We start from the raw sequence: 19,971 nt of genomic DNA, 5'->3' as shown, positions 1-19,971 counted from the left end.
TGTAAATCAAAAGAAACCCCTTTATTTGGCTCTCAGTACAGAACACATAATCATCAAAACACATCGACAGTACTTGAAATAAAAATGTGAATAAAAAATATTATACAAATCAGATGTGCTCAGAGAACCTTCTTGATTATTTTAACACAGCCACGAAAGGCGTCACCAAGCAAAAGTCTGCATCAAAACTCAACACAACTCAAAACAAAAGTTAAATGGGAACATTATGCCAATAACCGTCTTTCTATGTTAATCGGTAAACAGTAGTAGCTTTGATCAAGGCATATGAGAATAAAACCGTAAATACACATGGATTAGAAACTTCAACTCTGCAATAGAGTACCTGTACAGTCATTTCTTTCAAGGCAAAGCCAGAACTTTACTGGATGCATGGCGCCATTGGCTGCGGGGCCACGAATCATGGCATCGGGCTGGGAGTCACATTAGAGCACCGTACCCCCTAACCCACACACCCACACCCTTATAAGGTCCATTGGTGATGAGAAAAACAAATTAGCTCCCGCAAATGCGTCGTATTTGGGGTAGGGTCAAGGGTCAATCTCCATGGGGACGATGGTGAGAATGGCGTCCTCGTTCCCCCGGCGCACCACCACTCGGAGTGTGGCACCAGTTTTGATGGTGGTGCTGACATCTGTTGCCGAAGATATCCTCTGACCATTGATGGAGATGATGACGTCATGCTCTTTTAGGCCGCCACTGGAAGGGAGACAAGGGCAAATCCTCAAAGTTAAAATCAGTTTACTTTGTAATGCTGTCCCTTCATAGTGGATTCATCGATTAACCACTTAAACCCTATATACTTAGAAGACCAGGGTCCAGGGATCTATACTAGGTACCCTACTTTTTTCACTCAACACCAAATCTCTTCACCGAAAATAGCCGATCTGCTATTTTTGCCGAATGGTTGCCCCAGAATAGGAACGCTCGGTTTCAAGTGGTTAATCGGTCTGTTTGGTCTTAGTCTACCAAGACTTTGTTAGTTTATTAGTCATGTTTTTATTATTTTTTTCCCATGCACATCTCTTGTAAAATCTAGACAGTCACAGCCCTTTAATTCTGCCAGTATTTAACTTTCTGTAGCCTGTAGCCCAGGGGTGGGCAACATTTCTTTCCAGAGAGCCACACTGCAAGTGAGCGAAGGGCTGAAACTTGAAACACATAGTGCTGAATTATATTAAAAGGCACTAATTTGAATTTTTCTTTCTAAGATTACTTACATACAACCATCCACCTCAATGCATTTTCAACTTTTAAATTAGCCTTACACATTGCATTATGTTTCAATACAAACATTTGATATTTACCATTTACATACATACATACAGTTAGCTGCACCAGGGGAAAGCAGGTATGGACTGAAATTGTCAATATGAATTGACTAATCATTTCTTTAGTTGGGGACAGCCTTAGTATTTAGTATTTGCTGTGGAATGATATCTTAGAGAAAGAAAAACAAAGTAGGAAATGGGATTGAAGGGCTTTAGAGAAATTTGAATCTATCAGATATTTGTTACATTATTGAAGTTTTACTTATCATTCATGGTATTAAAAGATTATAAAACAAATCAAATATTCCTTGTGTGTTTCTAGCTTTAAAAGTGTATATAATGTACATTGTACATCTAAACTATAGTTCTTCAAAAAAGAAAAAGGATATAAAATGAACAGTGTTCATTTATCTAACCCTGAGAGTGTACACATGCAACCAAATAGGCAGTCTACATATGGTCCATTTAGTTGCATTTGTACACAGCCAGAATTATAACATTCAGAACATTTAAGTGTAGGGAATAAATATAGGAATGTGTAAATGTTCAGTGTAAGCATTGTGGGGCCTCCATTTAATCAGAAACAGATCTGAATACATTCATATTAAATCTGTTTCATAGAGAGATAAAAAAAAAAAAAACAGGATTTGGTGGAAACTGACCACAATTATGACTGAATGAGAGCAGAGAAAGGGCAGGCTGGAAAACATACAAGACTCCCTGAGCAAAGACACTCAAAATAGAAGGCTAGTAAAGTCTACATCACAGCAGGACTAAGGCCGGTTACCAGAAGTGATATCAAAGCCTGACTCCAAACACAACAAGTACTTAATCACAGACACATGCTAAATGAGGCCACCACACCTTTTCCTGCCTTGCTCCCCTTTAACACGACCACAGTTCCACATTCTCTTCATAGCGCTCACCAACTACGTGTCATTTAATAGGCAAGCATGACTAATGCCCACACCTCCAGTGGGACACAGGACCCTCTTTTCTATAGTGGGGCCAAGCTATACTTGCCAGGGCCAGGACTAACATAATAGCCTAACATTATGAGATCAGAGCATGAGATCAAAACAGCATCAAAACAGCATCTCAGGCAACACAATGTAAAGGGAACCACAGAAATGTCATTGTCCATAAACGTTTGTGACTTAAACACTAAGTAGAGTCCAGACAAGGGCTATAGGCTCTGCACTGGAGACCATGCTTGCAAAGGCTGGGTAAGTAGGCCCAGGAAAACCACAGAGAAGCTGCCTCCCTGCATAAGGGCTAGAGGAAATAGCTGAGCTCAGCATCTCTCTAGCCACACTCTGCTGGAGTTGTGGTGGTGGTTGATTGCATTGGGCTGGGGGGCTGGGGTTGTGGGAAATCGGGGATTCTTAGAGGGTCAGCAGGCATGCTGGAGTGAGCTGTGAATTTCTGTTTTGCTATGACAGTTGTATAAACCTGTGTGAATGTGTGTGTATGTTTGCGTGTGTGCATGAAGTGCAGACACACGAGAGATGAGGGAACTACTGGAACAAAAGAGACCGTGAAATATATGTGCATATGCTGTGTGAGTGCGCACAGGAGAACAGAGCAGAGTAGGGGCGGTGAGTGAGTGTCTTGCATATAAATTCAATACATGTGTATAGCGCAAAGTGCCAAACACAATATCCCGTGGCCCAGGAAGTGTGAGCGGTAACCTGTCGCCACGTTCCACAGAAATCTGCCACGTTCCGACCAAATTAAGTTTGTATTGAACCCACGCTTTTTGACCAACACGGACAGAAAAGTTGTCCTTACACTGCAGCTGGCGTCTTGGCAATGACCTCCATTACGTAGGCTCCAGATGTGACGTCAGGGAAGTCTCGGTGTCGACTCTTCAGCTCCTTGGCTAACCTAAGAGACAGGGAAATGGTCAGTGGGTGAGGTACTATGAAGGATGGTGTGGCCAAGCAGTGATTATTCCAGTCATCAATCAAAGCAAATAGGTCAGTACTGTCAAATGTTAATAGTCCATGAAGGATCAGTGATGATGAAATAATTTCAGTCAAGAGTTTTATGTGTGACTTCAGCAGTAATGTGCTAATCGAACCCGACCCTTCGCCTTCACTAATTGGCTGAGCTTTGCGTCATGTTTGTACTGTAATAATAATAATAACTAGAAAAAGTGCTCCTCGGAGCACAAGTCTCCGCCAGCAGACTTGTGTTGGGAATGTTGGGAATGTTCTAATTCTTATGTTCTAATTAGAACATGTTACTGTGTCATAGTAACATGACACACGTGTCCTATCCGTGTCCTATCCGTCTGTTTTATCCAAACCTTAGTTGGATAGTAAGTAAGTAAGTAAGTAAATTTTATTTATAAAGCACATTTCAAAACAAGGTTACAAAGTGCTGTACAATGGAGCATGATTAAACAAAATTAACACGATAACAACAGAGTATAAAGGTATATAAATAGAGTAATAAAACAATACAACAATGATTAAAACAAAGCAATTTGTCCATGAAAGTCAGGTAGAACTTCATGGGTAAAAATGCTTACGGAACAAATGTGTTTTTAACATCCTCTTAAAACCTTCAACAGACTCTGCATTTTTTAGGGCCAATGGTAGGGCGTTCCACAGTGTGGGAGCGGCCACTGCAAAAGCCCGGTCACCCTTTGTTTTGAGGTTGGACTTAGGTATTTTGAGAAGGCCTTTGTCAGAAGACCTGAGGGATCTCATATTGTCCTTAGGGGGCAGTAGGTCCGAAATATAAGATGGGGCCAGTCCGTGTAATGCTTTATAAGTGGTTAAGATAATTTTAATATCTATTCTGGACCTAATTGGTAGCCAGTGCAGTGCGGCTAGTACCGGGGTTATGTGTGCTCTGCGGTTGGTGTTTGTGAGGATTCTGGCTGCCGTATTCTGAACTAGTTGAAGTCGGGATAATGATGAACGGCTCAGGGTGGTATAGAGTCCGTTACAATAGTCGAGACGGGAGGAAACAAAAGCGTGCATGATTTTTTCCAGGTCTTGAGAAGTGAGCATTGATTTTATTTTTGCGATATTGCGTAGATGGTAGAAGCATGACTGGGTAACCTTTTTAATATGGAAATCAAAGTTCATTTGATTGTCAAAGAAGACACCTAGGTTCTTTGCAGACTGTTTGACATTAGTTGCCAGGGGACCAAGGGACAGACGAATTGCATTTGAGCTAATCTCAGGGCCTATGATGAGGATTTCGGTTTTATCAGGGTTGAGTTGTAAAAAGGTTTGTGCCATCCAATTGTTGATACCAGTTAAACAGTCATGCAAGACTGTGAGTTTAGTGAGATCAGTTTGCTTAAATGAGAGATATATTTGTGTATCATCAGCATAACAATGATATGATATTCCTTCGAAGCTGTTAATAAGAGTGCCAAGGGGGAGCATGTAGAGGGAGAATAGAATTGGACCAAGTATGGAGCCCTGGGGGACCCCACAGGTCAGGGGAGCTGAGGAGGAGACATAATTGTCACAAGCGACAGCCACACTTCTCCCAGTCAGATAGGAGGATAACCATGTCAGGGCCGACCCGGTTAGTCCCGCCCACTGTTGGAGCCTATTAAGGAGGATGGAATGGTCTATCGTGTCGAACGCTGCGCTCAAGTCAAGCAGCAGCAGCACTGAGCACTCACCGACATCGGCTCTCATAAGGATGTCACTAGAGACTTTAAGTAGTGCAGTTTCAGTGCTGTGCTTCTGGCGGAAGCCGGACTGAAACTTATCAAATGTATTGTTCTGATTAAGGAACTGTAGAAGTTGATTGCAGACAACTTTTTCTAAGATTTTTGAGATGAAAGGGAGTTTGGAGATTGGCCTATAATTACTGTGAACTTGTGGATCAAGGCTTGGTTTTTTTAAGAGTGGTTGGATACTTGCGTGTTTAAAGTGATCGGGCACACACCCAGAGGATAAGGAGCTATTGATGATTGACAGAATGTAAGGATTTAGACAGTTAAAAACATCTTTTAACAGGGCAGTAGGAATGGTGTCAACAGGGCTAGAGGAGGGATTCATATGTGACACAATTGGTGAGAGATCCTCTAAGGAGATCGTGTTAAACTGGGACAATGACGGCACTGGGGGCGGATGGTCAGCTATGGTGATACAGGGCGGTGTTATCTTAGATCTAATATTGTCCACTTTGGCAAGGAAAAATGATAGAAATTGATCGCAGTCATCATTTGAGAAGATAGGAACTGGGGGGGGGAGCAGGGTTTACCAGAGTGTTTACTACAGCAAAAAGAGCTTTTGGCCTATTCTTATTAATGTTAATCAGATTAGAGAAGTAAGCAGCTCTTGCATCCTCAACTTTGTGATTAAAAGCAGACAGAAGTTCCTTCATGAGGGTGAAGTGAACTGTCTCCTTAGTCTTTTTCCACCGTCGCTCTATCTTTCTACATTCTCTTTTTAATCTGCGAATGTCCTCGTTTATCCACGGGGATGCGTTGACAGCACCAGCACACTTATTTTTTATTTTGAGGGGGGCAACTGCATCTAGGGCAGACAAACACAAATTATTAAAATGGCAGACAAGGTCATTGGTGTCAGTGGGAGCTATCGCAACCTTACTAAGATCTGAAAAAACAGAGGAAAAATTTTCAGCAGAGGAACTGTTGAGAAAGTGAGAGCGGGTTAAACGTTTGATGGGTTGGGTCTCGGCAATAAAATCTATGTTAAAAAGAATATATTTGTGGTCAGAGACAAAGAAATCCCCCACATGTAGATTATTGAGGTTCAATGACAGTGTAAAAACTAAGTCCAGTGTGTGACCCTGGTCATGTGTTGGCCCAGACACATGCTGAGTCAAATTCAGTGATTGCGTAATACTCATAAATTCATTAGCTAAGTTGTCTGAGGGATTGTCAACGTGAAAGTTGAAATCACCTGTCAGGACCAGATTATCAACCTTCATAACGACAGAAGATAAAAACTCTGAGAATTCCGTTAAAAACTCTTAAAACTGGTATCCCCACCTGGAGTTACTGTATAACTGTCCTATCCGTCCTGTCTGTATAAGTGTCCTATCCGTCCTGTCTGTATAAGTGTCCTATCCGTCCTGTCTGTATAAGTGTCCTATCCGTCCTGTCTATGTAAGTGTCCTATCCGTCCTGTCTGTGTAAGTGTCCTGTCTGTGTAAGTGTCCTATCCAATTGTTACAGTATCCGCCATTTCTCAGCCATTTCGTGATTATTCCTGTCTTACCTCACTTTGAAAGAGGCAAAGACTCTTTCAAAGTGACACATGTATTTATAGCCCGTTATATGTCACTAGCCAATCAGATCACACTATTTCACCGTATTGTCACGTGTGTCACGTGAGGCTCGACCAATGTTTGCTTGGCTGACGGAAAGTGAAAACAAACTCTCCTGGCGGAGACAATAATAACTAGAAAATGTGCTCCTCGGAGCACAAGTCTCCGCCAGCAGAACCGTGCTATCATCTGTCATCAACTGTGATATCAGTTTGTACTGGAATGTACTGTTCTTGATTAATCCTGTCTAAGCTATTTATATTACGTATTGTGATGACACCAGTGTGTCTACATAATGTATTGCTCCGCCATTTCTCAGCCATTTCGTGATTATTCCTGTCTTACCTCACTTTGAAAGAGACCAAGACTCTTTCAAAGTGACACATCTATTTATAGGCCGCTATACGTCATGCGTCTCACTAGCCAATCAGAGCACACTCTTTCAACGTATTGTCACGTGTCACGTGAGGCTTGACCAATGTTAGCTTGGCCGAGGGGGGGGGGGGGGCGGAAAGTGAAAACATAGTCTCCTGGCGGAGACAATAATCACTCTACATAACAAAACGCATCAATATTTGTATTTGACATCCATCATTACAGCTGAATTCTGTAGGGCTGTGTTTGTCTGTGCTTCGGTGGAGTCAATGACAAAGTGTGCAACTTACGATGGAGTGAGAGTCATCATCCTCACACCAATGTACTTCTTCTTAGATACAGCCTGCCCTGATAATAGATACAGAGAAAACAAGTATTGATTGATTGATTGAATACTTTATTAACACATTAGAAAACGGTACGGCAGTAACAGTGCAAAACGGATAACAAAAAAAAGCCCTGGGGGGCTTGTTTCCATTATTCCAACATTACTCAATTCATCATCATGACATACAATGCATACAATATATTACATATCAGTAGCAATATATATATTATTGCTTATATAAGCAAGCTAGTAGAGGATAGTAGGGGATAACATTTTCTCAGAGTCCAATTATACTTTTTCACTAGTGTATCCTGTATCTTGTACGAGTTCACTCTCCCAATTGAGTAAAACATGTATTTTATGTTTACTAAAGAGCTGGAGACCCCTGTTACTATTAATGATTACTAACAGAATATAGAGATTTTGAACACTTAGTTTAACGACAACAAATCCCTTACCCTACATTTAAATAAGTCCTGGATTGTAACTATTGAACAATTATGAATTTCTTCCCTCACCTTCCACAGTCTTAATAACGGTATCAGGACCATTCTATTGAATCCATATAAATCAGGGATTACGACTGCCCTCCACACAATAGAGCTCTGTGAAAAGAGACTTGACTAGACTGAATTACCATACGGTTAGGGCTACTCCTCCATAAAATTCAATATGGGAGTTTTTGTACCACATTAGGGGGGGAAGAAATATTACTTTGGATCACTCAATAGACTGTGGAGCAGTTTGTGTCGGGAGTGTTAGAGTGAATAACCCAACACAAACGTCCATATAGGAGCATCGTTTGGGAATGCTCAAATTATGCCCTAGACACTTTCTCTCTCCATGTACACGCTCAAAGTAGCTAAGGCTTATAATTTTTTCCACAGTGTGTATGTGTGCGTGTGTACGTGCGTGTGTGCAGATACTCCACCATACCCTGCTGTGTTAACTTTACAGAATTTGATAGCCTTGCTTTCTGCTCATTTTATAATCCATCTCCAAGAATTGTACAATTTCAATCTCACGAACCCTATATCAAAGAAGAATGTGAAACCACCTCAAAGTCTTGGCCAGGTGCAGGGGTAGGCGGTGGCAGTAAAAATGAAACATTGAAAATAATAACTAGACATAATGTTGGAATCTGTGCATTTGCAATTTCAAACTTTTGAGGTCATGCCAGGTAAAGATCCATATTGTCCATATTCATATGGCAGCCATTTCTCTCTCACGTCATACAGAACTCATACAGAACAGAAGAGGGTGGGAAACCCTAATGGCTTGAAAATAGTCCATAATGACAGCGGTGGCCTAAATGTTAGAGGAGCTTAAAAAAAAAAAAAGGTGCGATCCCCCGGACCGGTAGGACAAATCTGGGTGGGGAAGTGAATGACCACCTCTTACCCCTCCCCCAACACTGCTGAAGTGCCCTTGATCAAGGCACTGAACCCCCAACTGCTCCTGTGGAGGTGCTCAATGGCCAACAGCGTAAGACTGTGGTTGTACTGGGACGGTTCCCAGCTTTTAATGTATGTTTGTCTGTGAACGTGAAGCAGGGTGTTTATGAAAAAAAAGAAGAAAAGACAATAAACCATGCAGGATGACAGCTTTTATACCTCTGGACAGCCGTTCATAGGACTCTGCCAGGAACTGACGTATCTTGTCTGAGGGGATGGCGAATGAGATGCCTGCCGTCACTTTCAATGTGTTGATCCCAATCACGTCGCCATCCTGAAAGACAACTCAACTTAATGTCTGGTAGACTACCTCAAAGGAGGGGCTAATTATCATCATTGATTATTATCAAGTTACCGTACATTGTCAAAATAAAAATAAAAGCTTCCTTGACAGACAATTAAGTTAAAAAAGTTTCTTACCAGATTGACCAACGGCCCTCCTGAGTTTCCATACTATGAAACAAAACAGAGACAATGTTAATGCATTAAGACCAGGAAAGCATCTGTGTCATTTTAGATTTATTTGGCTATTCAAAAATAATAAATAAATAACATTTGTGCAAATCGTTTTTTATATATTTTTCAAAGCAAACATTTTAATCTCAAATCATTGCTTCTGGGGGTCCTTGGAACAGATGGGGTTCTGCGGCCAAATACACATAATTGTAGGGGGTCCTTGACATGGAAAGGTTTGCGCACCACTGATAAGGCAATAATCTTTTTCAGAAAACTGTTAGGATTTAGAAGACATTTGTAGAATCACCTCAGGTCTACATGGGTTAAATATTGTGTTACGGAATGATGTGCTCTGAACACATCATATTCACATACATTGATGATGGCGTCCGTCTGGATGTAGTCCATGTCTGAGTTGCGCAGGCCCAGCTCCTTTCCCCCTCGCTGGGTGGTGCTGACTATCCCTGTGGTAACCGTGTTCTGGAGGGAGAACGGGCTGCCAATGGCAACAACAAACTCCCCTGGCCTCAGGTCTGACGAACGGCCCAGCATTAACACAGGAAGCTTGGTCTGGACACAGGAGGAAGCACAGTGGGGACACATTTAGCTGGAACACATTCTAGAGATGTGTTGATATTACTTGAAATAAAAAAAATAAAAAAAGTATACAATGGTTTGTTTTGTACTTTTATGATCCCTTTTTATTTTTATGCCAAGTTATCAACTCTGTTTATAGTTGACCACTCCAATGTAACATGTCGAGGTCACTTGTTTGAAGAACATTAGTGTCTCCTGTCAAGTAGTCTACAGTTCTATTTCTTCCTCAGGAATGAATAGAAACGTAGTTGCATAACTCTTGTTATTCTGCCAAGTGCCAACGGTAAGATCGTCTATGAGCGGTCAGTCGGTGAAAAATCACACTTAAGCACAGCTCTTCCAAACACAACCTACACAGTGCCACATGGCAACACCCATACTGAAACGCAACTGTCACTGTTCCACAGCTGAGCCAAGTGAGATCTGTCATTTGGAACAACTCAAAATGCAAAATAACCAACATCACATGCATATTTGTTTGTTTAGAAGTGCAGCCAGGCTAGTTAATCACATCAGCATTCAGTAATGCTGGCAGCTGTACGTTCACAAAAAATAAAACCCCACAGATGTTGGAAAACTGACCGATGTACGTACGGTAAATCATGACTAAGAACTGCTGGCTTAACCTAGTTAATGTAGTGGAAACCAAGCTACTGACGGCTCGCCCAGACATACAGAGAAAGGATATATTTATCCATTCGTGGTGAAGGTTTCCGTTTCTGAAGGGAATCATCTCTGCTGCGCTGCCCGCAGTCTGCAGGGCCCACGCGTCGTCACGTCACGTGGGGCCTTGTGTGCGGCCTGTAAACTGTAAACTGTACCCGACGCCCCTGACAACAAGCATGCACAATCTCAGAAGAGGGACCTGACGCGTCCGACCCATTCCTGTATCCATTTTGTTTACCCAAAGATATAAATAGGACTGAGTGGAGGCTGTGAGGTGAATGGAGACGAGTAAGATGAGCTGGCAAAGAGAGGCGAGACAAAAGGATCTATGAGAGAGCTATGTATTGTATGTGTATACAAACTCACAACCTCTTATACAGTACTACGACTTACAATTTAGACATTTAGCAGACACTCTTATCTAGAGCAATTTACAAAGTGCAAGATCAAAAGTAAATGGCATGAACTCTAGTCAACAAATGACAGTGTAAGTGGTCAAATAAATTGGGTAAAAGAAAACAATTAAGTGTTATGTAGTAACTAGGATACTAGGTAAACATCAAGCATCAGTCTAAGCAACATGCTGTCTGAAAGAACTAATCATTTGCGGACAAGTAAAACAGTATGTGTCTATCTAAATAACATACATACTGTAATATGCAATTCTGATTGAATGGTCCTGATTGGTTTAGAGCTTGGTGTAAACAGAAGCAGTCTTGACCCTAAAGGTGAAGTTATTATTAGAAGACGACAAAGATAGTGATAGCCAGTAACTGAGGAGGGGGTTTTAGCTGCATATAATCACCTTATACCTCTCTTACACACACACACACACACACACACACGCAAGTAAGGTAGCATGAACACGCACCCGCACGCGCGCACAAACACACGCACAAACGCACGCACGCGCACACAAACACACACAAATGCGCGTACACACACACACGCACACACACACAGAGATGCACAAGCACACTCCTTAACTGCATGACCATGTGCAGAAATACAAACACACACACACACACACACTTGGTCCAGGGTTTCCTTTTTCTATTCTCGTGAGGACATTTGAACCACATAAGAGAGTAAAAGTATGGAGCTCATACAAACACACACAGGCACGCATGTGTGCGCACGCACGCACGCGCATAACACGCACGCACGCACACACACACACACACACACACACACACACACACACACACACACGCTCATACACACACACACACACACACACACCAGGAGTCTGCATAGCCCCCCACAGTCTCCCCCTCTGTGTGCGATATAAGAACATAACCAGATGGAGGGAGGAAGTAGCAACAGCTGAAACGAGACGTCAGGTGGATGTGAGTCAGTGGCAAGGAACTGGGGAGCGCGCTGCTGTCAGCCACAGTGAAGGTGAATAGAACGAGGGAAAGTGACAGTGTTACAGATATATCAGTGACAGGTAGCTCGGTGGAATGGATATAGATGTCTGAGAAATGGAAAGTGCTGTGCAATGACCCGGTGAGAGCTACAGGAGGCTATATATGTGCAGCGCACAGTCCTCACCTCACCTCCATCTATCTTCAATAACGGTCGCTCTCTCTAATCTCTCTCTCTCTCTCTCTCTCTCTCTCTCTATCTATCTATCACACCCACCCATCCACCCACCCACCCACCCACCCATTCATCCATCCATCCAGAATACTCCTATGCTCATCTCACAAAAAACAACCTCCTTACTCTCAAAGCCTCCCCTAACTGCCTAAAAATGAACAGGTTAGTTAACAACATCCTAGGTCAACCGACAAAGGTGAGGGGGAAAGGCTAGGTGACAACACAAAACAAACATAAAACTGTAGGACTGCTGGACTTTTCTTTTCTTTTTTTGTGGACAACCGGTCCAGATATCACTGACTAACATGTGGAGGGACATGTGGAAAATCATCCCGCAATGTGAATCTCTCTCTCCAGACCACCACATGTGACTCACTCCTCTATTTAGGAGGATGGTCTGTCTGAACACATCAAACAGTTCACCAGACAACACAGGCCACACTTAAGGGAAGAGCCGAGGTGACAGAGGGGAACAGCAAACACCAAAGAAGCAAGTCATGAGGAAAAAAAGGCTTGAGCATGTGAAACGAATGAGTTGAACACAGGGTAAAAGGCATCTCACGATAGGACGACGATTCCTGTAATGCCTTTTGCAGAGTCAGATAATCGCTTGTCTCTGTGGGCTTACTTGGCGTTCTGTGTGTTTGTGGATCTTTCTTATTTATTATTTGACCTTTTCTCTGCATTCCTGTCCCTTGTGCATTCAGGGTGATGATTTTTGTTTCATCTAATCGTATCTCGGTAACACTTGCTCATAAGGTACCCGTAATTAATGCTTAATTTATGATTACTTAATACATTCATTAAGCGTAAATTCATCATGAATTCATCATGAATTCATGTATTAAGTAACTTTGCTTAACTAATGATTAACTAATGATGTTAATTAATGATGAATTACAAGGAATTTGTGCTTAATTAATGCTTAATTAATGCTTAATTAACACTAAATTAACGCTTAAATAATGTATTAAGTAATCATAAATTAAGCGTTAATTACGGGTACCTTATGAGCAAGTGTTACCCGTATCTCTATACCACGCGCTCTGCTCCACAGGTGCATCGTCCAAATAAACTGTTGTGTTCTTTAAATCAAAACAATGCCTCAAGAAAGGTGACAATACTGATGAAGGCTGGATAGCCGAAACGTCTGTCACCTTTCTTGAGGCATGGAAAAATTAAACAAAACATTGACTTTTAATTCTGAGTACGACTCTAGTTGTTTTGATTTAATCTAATCTAATCTAAAATACACTAACAGTACACTCTATGTCTATGAGGTTGGCCGAGTGGCCTGAGTAACACACACCAATACTCTTTCGGCTCTAGAGGCACTGTAAATGACCTGCTGACCTGACCCACTGTGTAATAAGCCCTCTGGTAAAATGCATGCTCTGTATTTGACTGGGCCACACAAAGAATCTAATTCCTACACTGTGTGTAATATATAGCAGCTGACCCCTCTATATTTTGAATCATCCTAGCCTTGCTAACTATTCAGTTCAACTAACTCCATCAACGTCAATTCACTACACAAATATGCAGCTAGCAAAAGGAAGATATTGTTGCTGCCGGGCAGAAACCTCACATCTCCATAGTTTTATTTTTTTCTCGTAAATTAACGCCCTGCTTGATCATACTACAGTGTCACAAAAAAGCATAAAAAATAGCAGATCTACAAGCTTCTGCTACTTTAGATATTTTTGAATTTTAATCCTGAAAAGTAACAGTTTTGGACAAGGGTTTCCACCCGACAGAGACGATATATAGCTCAGGGGTCACAACACAGCACAGTCTGTAAACAAAGCAGCAATATAATACAACATGAATGAAGTTATAGCATTGGCTGGCCGGTTGGCCTAACAATGGACTAGCCAATCGCAGAGCAATTGTCGCTCCAGGCTATGGGATATAGCCAATCCTCAATTGGGCTTAACAACTAACTAGCCAATCCCAAATCAATTGTCCCTCCTGGCCATGTGATATAGTGAGTGATGTATAAGTCTCCATTATGTATCCATACACAGATTTCTGCCTCCTTGCCTCCTCCGTCCTCCAGCATTGCAGTGTTACAATGAAACTGGTCACCTGCCAAAATATGTGACCATCTTGTGGACTTAACAAAACGTCAATGTCCTAACGTAAATCACTGCTGTTTGTTTATTAACAGAGTATACTAGGTTTAATTCTGCTAATAAACAAACAGCACTGATTTATATTCTCACATTGACATTAGAACATTTTTAGAGCACTTTTAAAGCATGTATCGCTACAGGTCATCTTGCCATTAGAGATTTCTGAGAAGTGTATTGTCTATTGTCAATATTTTGAAGATAGAAAATACGTATTAATATGTAATAAAATATGTATTTTATTTAGATACATTAATTGCCACTGGTATTTTACTTTTTATATCGTACAGTATTTTGTAGCAAGTTAAAATTGTTATGTATTCTTGCCCATCTCTGGGTCCAGCCATATGCTAGCTTTCACCTAGCCTTGTTTAGATAAGAGAAGTGGGCCACCTCATTTAAGGAGGAAGGAGTAAACAACTTTGCTCGCTCTCTGCCTTTCAGAAAAACAGTCATTGCGAGCATGTTTGGTACGTGAGCAGAAACACTCTGGAATTCGCTTTTTATGTTGTTGTTTATATCACAGAGCTAACTTGTGATTCAATCTGCTGCACAGAGAGATTTTGTCACACACAAGTCACCAGGATAGCAGGGAAAGAGACAGAGAGATATACAGATAAGCAGGCAGGCCGAGGAGAAGGACACAGGCAGGGAGTAAGACAGACGTAGGCGGGCAGGGAAATGCCCTGTAGGAGTTGCCATAGCAGTCTGCCATTGTTTAATGTTACGGCCGTGGTCGTTTGGAAGCTCGTTTAAAAGCCATTACACTAACTACTGCTTTATGACCTCAAGTCCAGGTGCAAACTCGGCCGCACTCAAGCTGCGATGGTGAACTATTAGTTTCTGAGGCACAGAACGCCATATATGCACCCACTGTATACACATGCCCGTGACAATGGGCTGTAAATGAAGACCCATACACCTGGTATTAGTTAACTATACAAGCACAGGATTTCAACACACACAGAGAAAGAGCTCTACTGTAATCATTTGGCCTCTCCTGCTCCTCTCTCTCCCACAGGGGACCTCAGAGCCGGGAATGTGATATCATAAAAACTAACACGCCAAATTCATACGTACACTACAGTAGAGAGAGAGAGAGAGAGAGAGAGAGAGAGAGAGAGAGAGAGAGAGAGAGAGAGAGAGAGAGAGAGAGAGAGAGAGAGAGAGAGAGAGAGAGAGAGAGAGAGAGGGAGGGGGAGAGGGAGAGGGAGAGGGAGAGAGAGGGAGAGGGAGAGGGAGAGGGTGCTAGTGTGTATAACTTATGAACTTATGCCCTCAAGGATTGGCTACAGTAGATAAAGTGAGACAGGATTGAGCATGTCCACATCACTTAACATCAGCTCTAGGGATCAGGCTGAGGGATGGGAGACATGGGGTTTGTGTGTGTGTGCGTGTGTGTGCGTGTGTGTATGTATAATCTGTCTTTGTAAGTGTGCGTGTGCGTGTGCGTGTGCGCGTGTGTGTGTGCGTGTGTGTGAGTGTGCATCTGTCTCTCTCTCTCTGCATGCATACTGTATGTGTGTGCAAGTGTGTCTAACAGTGTAGCATGCAATTTTGTGTGAAATAAAAGCAGACAATGAAAACAGAGACATACCATACATATACATAGATGTTTCAACAGTGACTTCACAGCACTGACTCATACAGCTGCACTCTAAAGTAAATATTAATTCGGAAAAGCGATACACATGGCAAACTGCTTCACGGAAGTGGGCACTAATCAAAGCCACTGCGAGCAAAGAAGCTGACGTTTTCACTGCAATGAGAGATCGTTTAGCAACGTCGTACTGTAGGTAACATCTAAATATTCCAACCGCAATGGGGTCACCGTATCCTTATTGACATTGCTACGGAAACCAATATGGCTTCCATGTGTTGTTGTTGAAGGTCTTGGGATGTCTAAGAGCAAACACATGTGTGAGTTGCGTTTGTGCGTTTCCCTCAGGGCAGCAGCGCTTTAGAGTGAGCCAGGGGGAAGACTGGAGGGCATCTGGGGTCTGGGTAGGTCGGCTGTTTTGAAGTCCATGGGTCACAGTGATGACAGGAGATGTGGTCGTGTCCTGTGGGTGTTTGGGTTTTCCAATGCAGCCTATGGCTCTGTCTGTTGAAGTCAAGGGGGCCTGCCATCAGCACAGCAACATCCTCAGTGTTCTCTTGACTGAGTCTATTTTTACCACACTGTAGTCTGTACTGTATTTGCTGCACCACACCTACAGGCTTTATTTAAGTGGGAAATGGGGGCTATATACCTGCAGAAATACCTTCACAAAAATGATGTGGGAAAGGTAATAGATAACATCACAACAAAGAACTCCTAGGGAAGCCCTTGGTTCTGTTCAAATTAGGGAACATACTTGTAGTTGTCATATGGGGCTCTGTGACAGAAACTGCACCGCCCCTCCCACACCAAAACACAAAAATTTGTTCGCTACAAAACCACAATAAACATCTACAATCTCCTTGGGGTCCTCTTATCAGCCTTGTGGTACGTAAACACTATGATCACTATCGTTTTCGCAGAAATAATATCTCACAATTAGTGAAATATTTGTGTTAATTATTGAGGCTTACAGTGTGTTTTCAAATGAGCATTTTGAACATTCATCTTGTCTTGGCATTTCGAACATATCGAAGTGACGTCAGCCGCCAAGTAAGACCAGAACCGCCAATGCCGCCGGGCTGCATTCTGCTGAACCAGCTTGGAAAACATCTTCATACGTAGATCCAAAGAGACCAAGGCTTAGCAGTACCCGATAGGGCCAAAGGAGGAGGGACACTCAGCACGCTTTCTTTGGCTGTCTTCCCAACACGCTGCATCCACAGACATGGGAACCATTTCAGTTACATGGAGGGCTGATGGAGACAGCATGGGACAGAGGGAGGAGGATGTGATTCATTTCCCTTCTGCCTGTCTCTGAAGGACGCCATGCAGCGTCTTTCTACAGGCAATGGAGCATGTCCTCCCATCTTCTCACACGTGAGCGCGCGTGCACACCCACACATGCCCGTTCTCACAGTAGTTGTGCCCACACAACAAACACAAATAAAATTCACACCAAGACACATGAGTGCATACAAGCAAGCACACATGCAGTCCCTCAAGTGAACACAAAAACATATACGTTATTATAATGAATCATCTGAATACCTGTTCATGGTCTTATAGTAATTCTGTGTTCTTGACCCCTTACCTATTAAGGGACAGATCTTACCACTAATAAACAAAAAAATAAACCAATATGCAGAGACACACATGATCTGGACACACTCAGGTATGCATGCATGCACAGAGACACATACAGAGTCCAATAATAGCCCTAGCCAAACCAGCATGAGGCCAGATACCCAGAGGGACTGGTCTGTCAGACAGACGGCATTGAGACTTAACGTTAGCTAATGGCTAATGCAGGGACAAACCGTTTCATTGTAACAGATGGGAAACACGAGCTCTGATTTTACTGCCACACTGCTGGAGTAGTCAAACTGACTTTAACCACTTAAACCCTATATACTTAGTTGTTGTTTTTTCTTTTCTTTTTGTTTTTAATACTTAGTTGACCGGCCCAGGGCTCTATACTTGTCTTGATCCACTCCTTTTTTACCTCTACACCAAGTCTCTTTGCCAGAAATGACAAGCTCACAGCGAGTGTGCGTTGTGAGCTTGTAGATCTGCTAATTTCGAGTGTTTGACCGAGGGATAGGGACACTAGCGTTCATGTGGTTAAGTAAAGAAAATGGTTCATAGATTAAAGTTACATTGTACAGAGCCATACCTGTTTTTGAGGCTAAAGGTGCTACTTTGAGTGATGAAATAGGTTAAAAAAAAAAAAAAAAAACAGCATAATGATTTTTTTAAGCTGCAGTGTAAACAGTTTCCACTCTGCCTTAACCCAAGGTTACTGCACTGTGTGACAGGCAATGAAATGATCTGGAATGGCTTTAAAAGAACGCTCAAACTACCTCATTCCAATCCAAAGTGATTGCTGCCAAGGCAATGTGAGAGCTTTAAAGTGGATGCAAGTGCTTCCAAGTCGGCACAAGAGATTTAATAAGTGCATTACCATTTTTAAGTCAAATCTTTCATGGCAAATATTATGCTATAACCATTCATTCAACTACTGACTACTGATACTATACTTCATAGTGTGATTTCTGTCCAGCGACACCTCATTTTAGAAATCCAACTCAATCACTTATACTGTCTTTTAGCCTGAAACATGTTCTGGGTCCAACACATAACCATGGGCATATTTTAGATTGAGCATTTTCCTTGAATGTCACAATGGACCAGACACTGCATGCTCAACGTTTTTACCAAAACACTGCCTCACAATTGTTGGAAGTGATTGCCCCTTACTTGCTTTCCATAGCTCTCTATCTTCTGAATCTATCCTTGATTATTTGGAGATTGCTTGTGTTTTTGCCTCTTCTCAACAAACCTGGTCTTGACCCAACCATTTGCAACAATTATAGGCCAATTTCTAAATTGCCATTCATTAAAAGAATTCTGGAAAATACTGTAGTCTCGTTACAGCTCCGGCAGCCGTGAAAGACAATAATGTCGTTGACAGCATCACAGTACAGAGACTGCACTTATTAGAGTCACAAATTATCATTTAACGCATTGAGACCTGGAACTGTGTCATTTTTAGATTTGAGCAAAAAAAAACATTATTTTACACTTTGGGCTATTCAAAAATAGCAGATATACAAGCTCATAGCACGGCACCGAGTGCCGCGCTACGAGCTTGTATATCTGCTATTTTTGAAAATTTGTGAAAATGCGGGCAAATCTTTGTATATATATTTTTTTAAAGCGAACATTTTTAACTCAAATCTTTGCTTCTGGGGGGTCCCTGGAACAAAATATTTTGATGGGGTCTGATGGTCCATTGTGGAACCTTGGGCCGTCAACCTTTACTTTATAGAGTGTGGAGCACAGTAGCTGTACTCCAATTAGAAGGCCGAACGTGCCATCCACTGTTTTTGATATACTGAATGCTAAAGATAAGAACCAGAGAATTCTCCAGGCGCTCAACCGAACGCTTGTTTGCATGCAGCCCTAGATGTGGAGCGAATTGCCTTCGTGATATATCAGGTCGTATTGTTTCAATATCATCAATTTGCTGTTCTCTTAATCACATAGTATAAAGGGAGTCTCCCTTGTTTGTCAATAAAGATGCCTTGCGCATGTGAACGGTAATTTCTGTGTATGTCGTCTATAAACTGGACTTTAGGGTTCATTGAACCAAGAGTGACAGGTCTCCCACGGCACATCAGCTGGTGACCCCGACCGTGACCCTGTCCAGTCCAGACGACCGCTGGATCCATAAGATCCAAATAACAATTCGCCCATACACTATGTGCTACAATTCCTTGGGGCCCCAGGAAGGGTACACGCGGTGCTATATGTGAATTGTATTATACCAAATTTAGGTCAATTGTTAAAGATAATGTGTAAAAATGATTGCATGCATGTGAAGTCACCACTGAACAGCAGATTGAATGACCTTTGTGTATTAATACTTAGGCTCTGTGCTTCCTATACCCCATGATGTCCCGTTAGTGGCTGGGTGGACCGAGTCGATCCTCCCAGCATCTGTCTCTCTGTATTCTATGATCCTATAGTTTACTGAGTCTCTCTGTATTCTATACTCCTATAGACACCATTCTGTACTTCTATGAGACACTACACTAGCTGCCTTTGCACGGCTCTCTAAATCGCAAACCACGCCGGGTTCATGGGAAAAGATAGCACCTAGCCTAAATGTGTCTTGTATGTTTCGTCGTGTATGTTT

General features: G+C 42.2%; 1 protein-coding gene across 1 annotated transcript in view; it reads right to left on the bottom strand.

Annotated features, from left to right (window-relative positions):
• The window catches only part of LOC311059174 (serine protease HTRA1A-like), a 47,293-nt gene continuing 27,322 nt past the window's right edge, over window positions 1-19,971 (bottom strand). Inside the window, exons 4-9 of the mRNA XM_084076859.1 lie at window positions 9,549-9,743; window positions 9,138-9,170; window positions 8,877-8,991; window positions 7,226-7,283; window positions 3,081-3,176; window positions 1-717 (exon numbers count right to left, since the gene is read on the bottom strand). Of these exons, the coding sequence (XP_083932985.1) occupies window positions 549-717; window positions 3,081-3,176; window positions 7,226-7,283; window positions 8,877-8,991; window positions 9,138-9,170; window positions 9,549-9,743 (666 nt within the window). The 3' untranslated portion in view covers window positions 1-548. The remainder of the gene's footprint in view (window positions 718-3,080; window positions 3,177-7,225; window positions 7,284-8,876; window positions 8,992-9,137; window positions 9,171-9,548; window positions 9,744-19,971) is intronic.

The sequence above is a fragment of the Gymnoscopelus microlampas genome (assembly GCF_963454915.1).
Source record: "Gymnoscopelus microlampas genome assembly, chromosome: 13".
In the NCBI taxonomy this organism is placed as follows: Eukaryota; Metazoa; Chordata; class Actinopteri; order Myctophiformes; family Myctophidae; genus Gymnoscopelus; species Gymnoscopelus microlampas.
The sequence above is the reverse complement of the archived record's forward strand: the minus strand, read 5'-3'. Positions and strand labels throughout refer to the sequence as shown.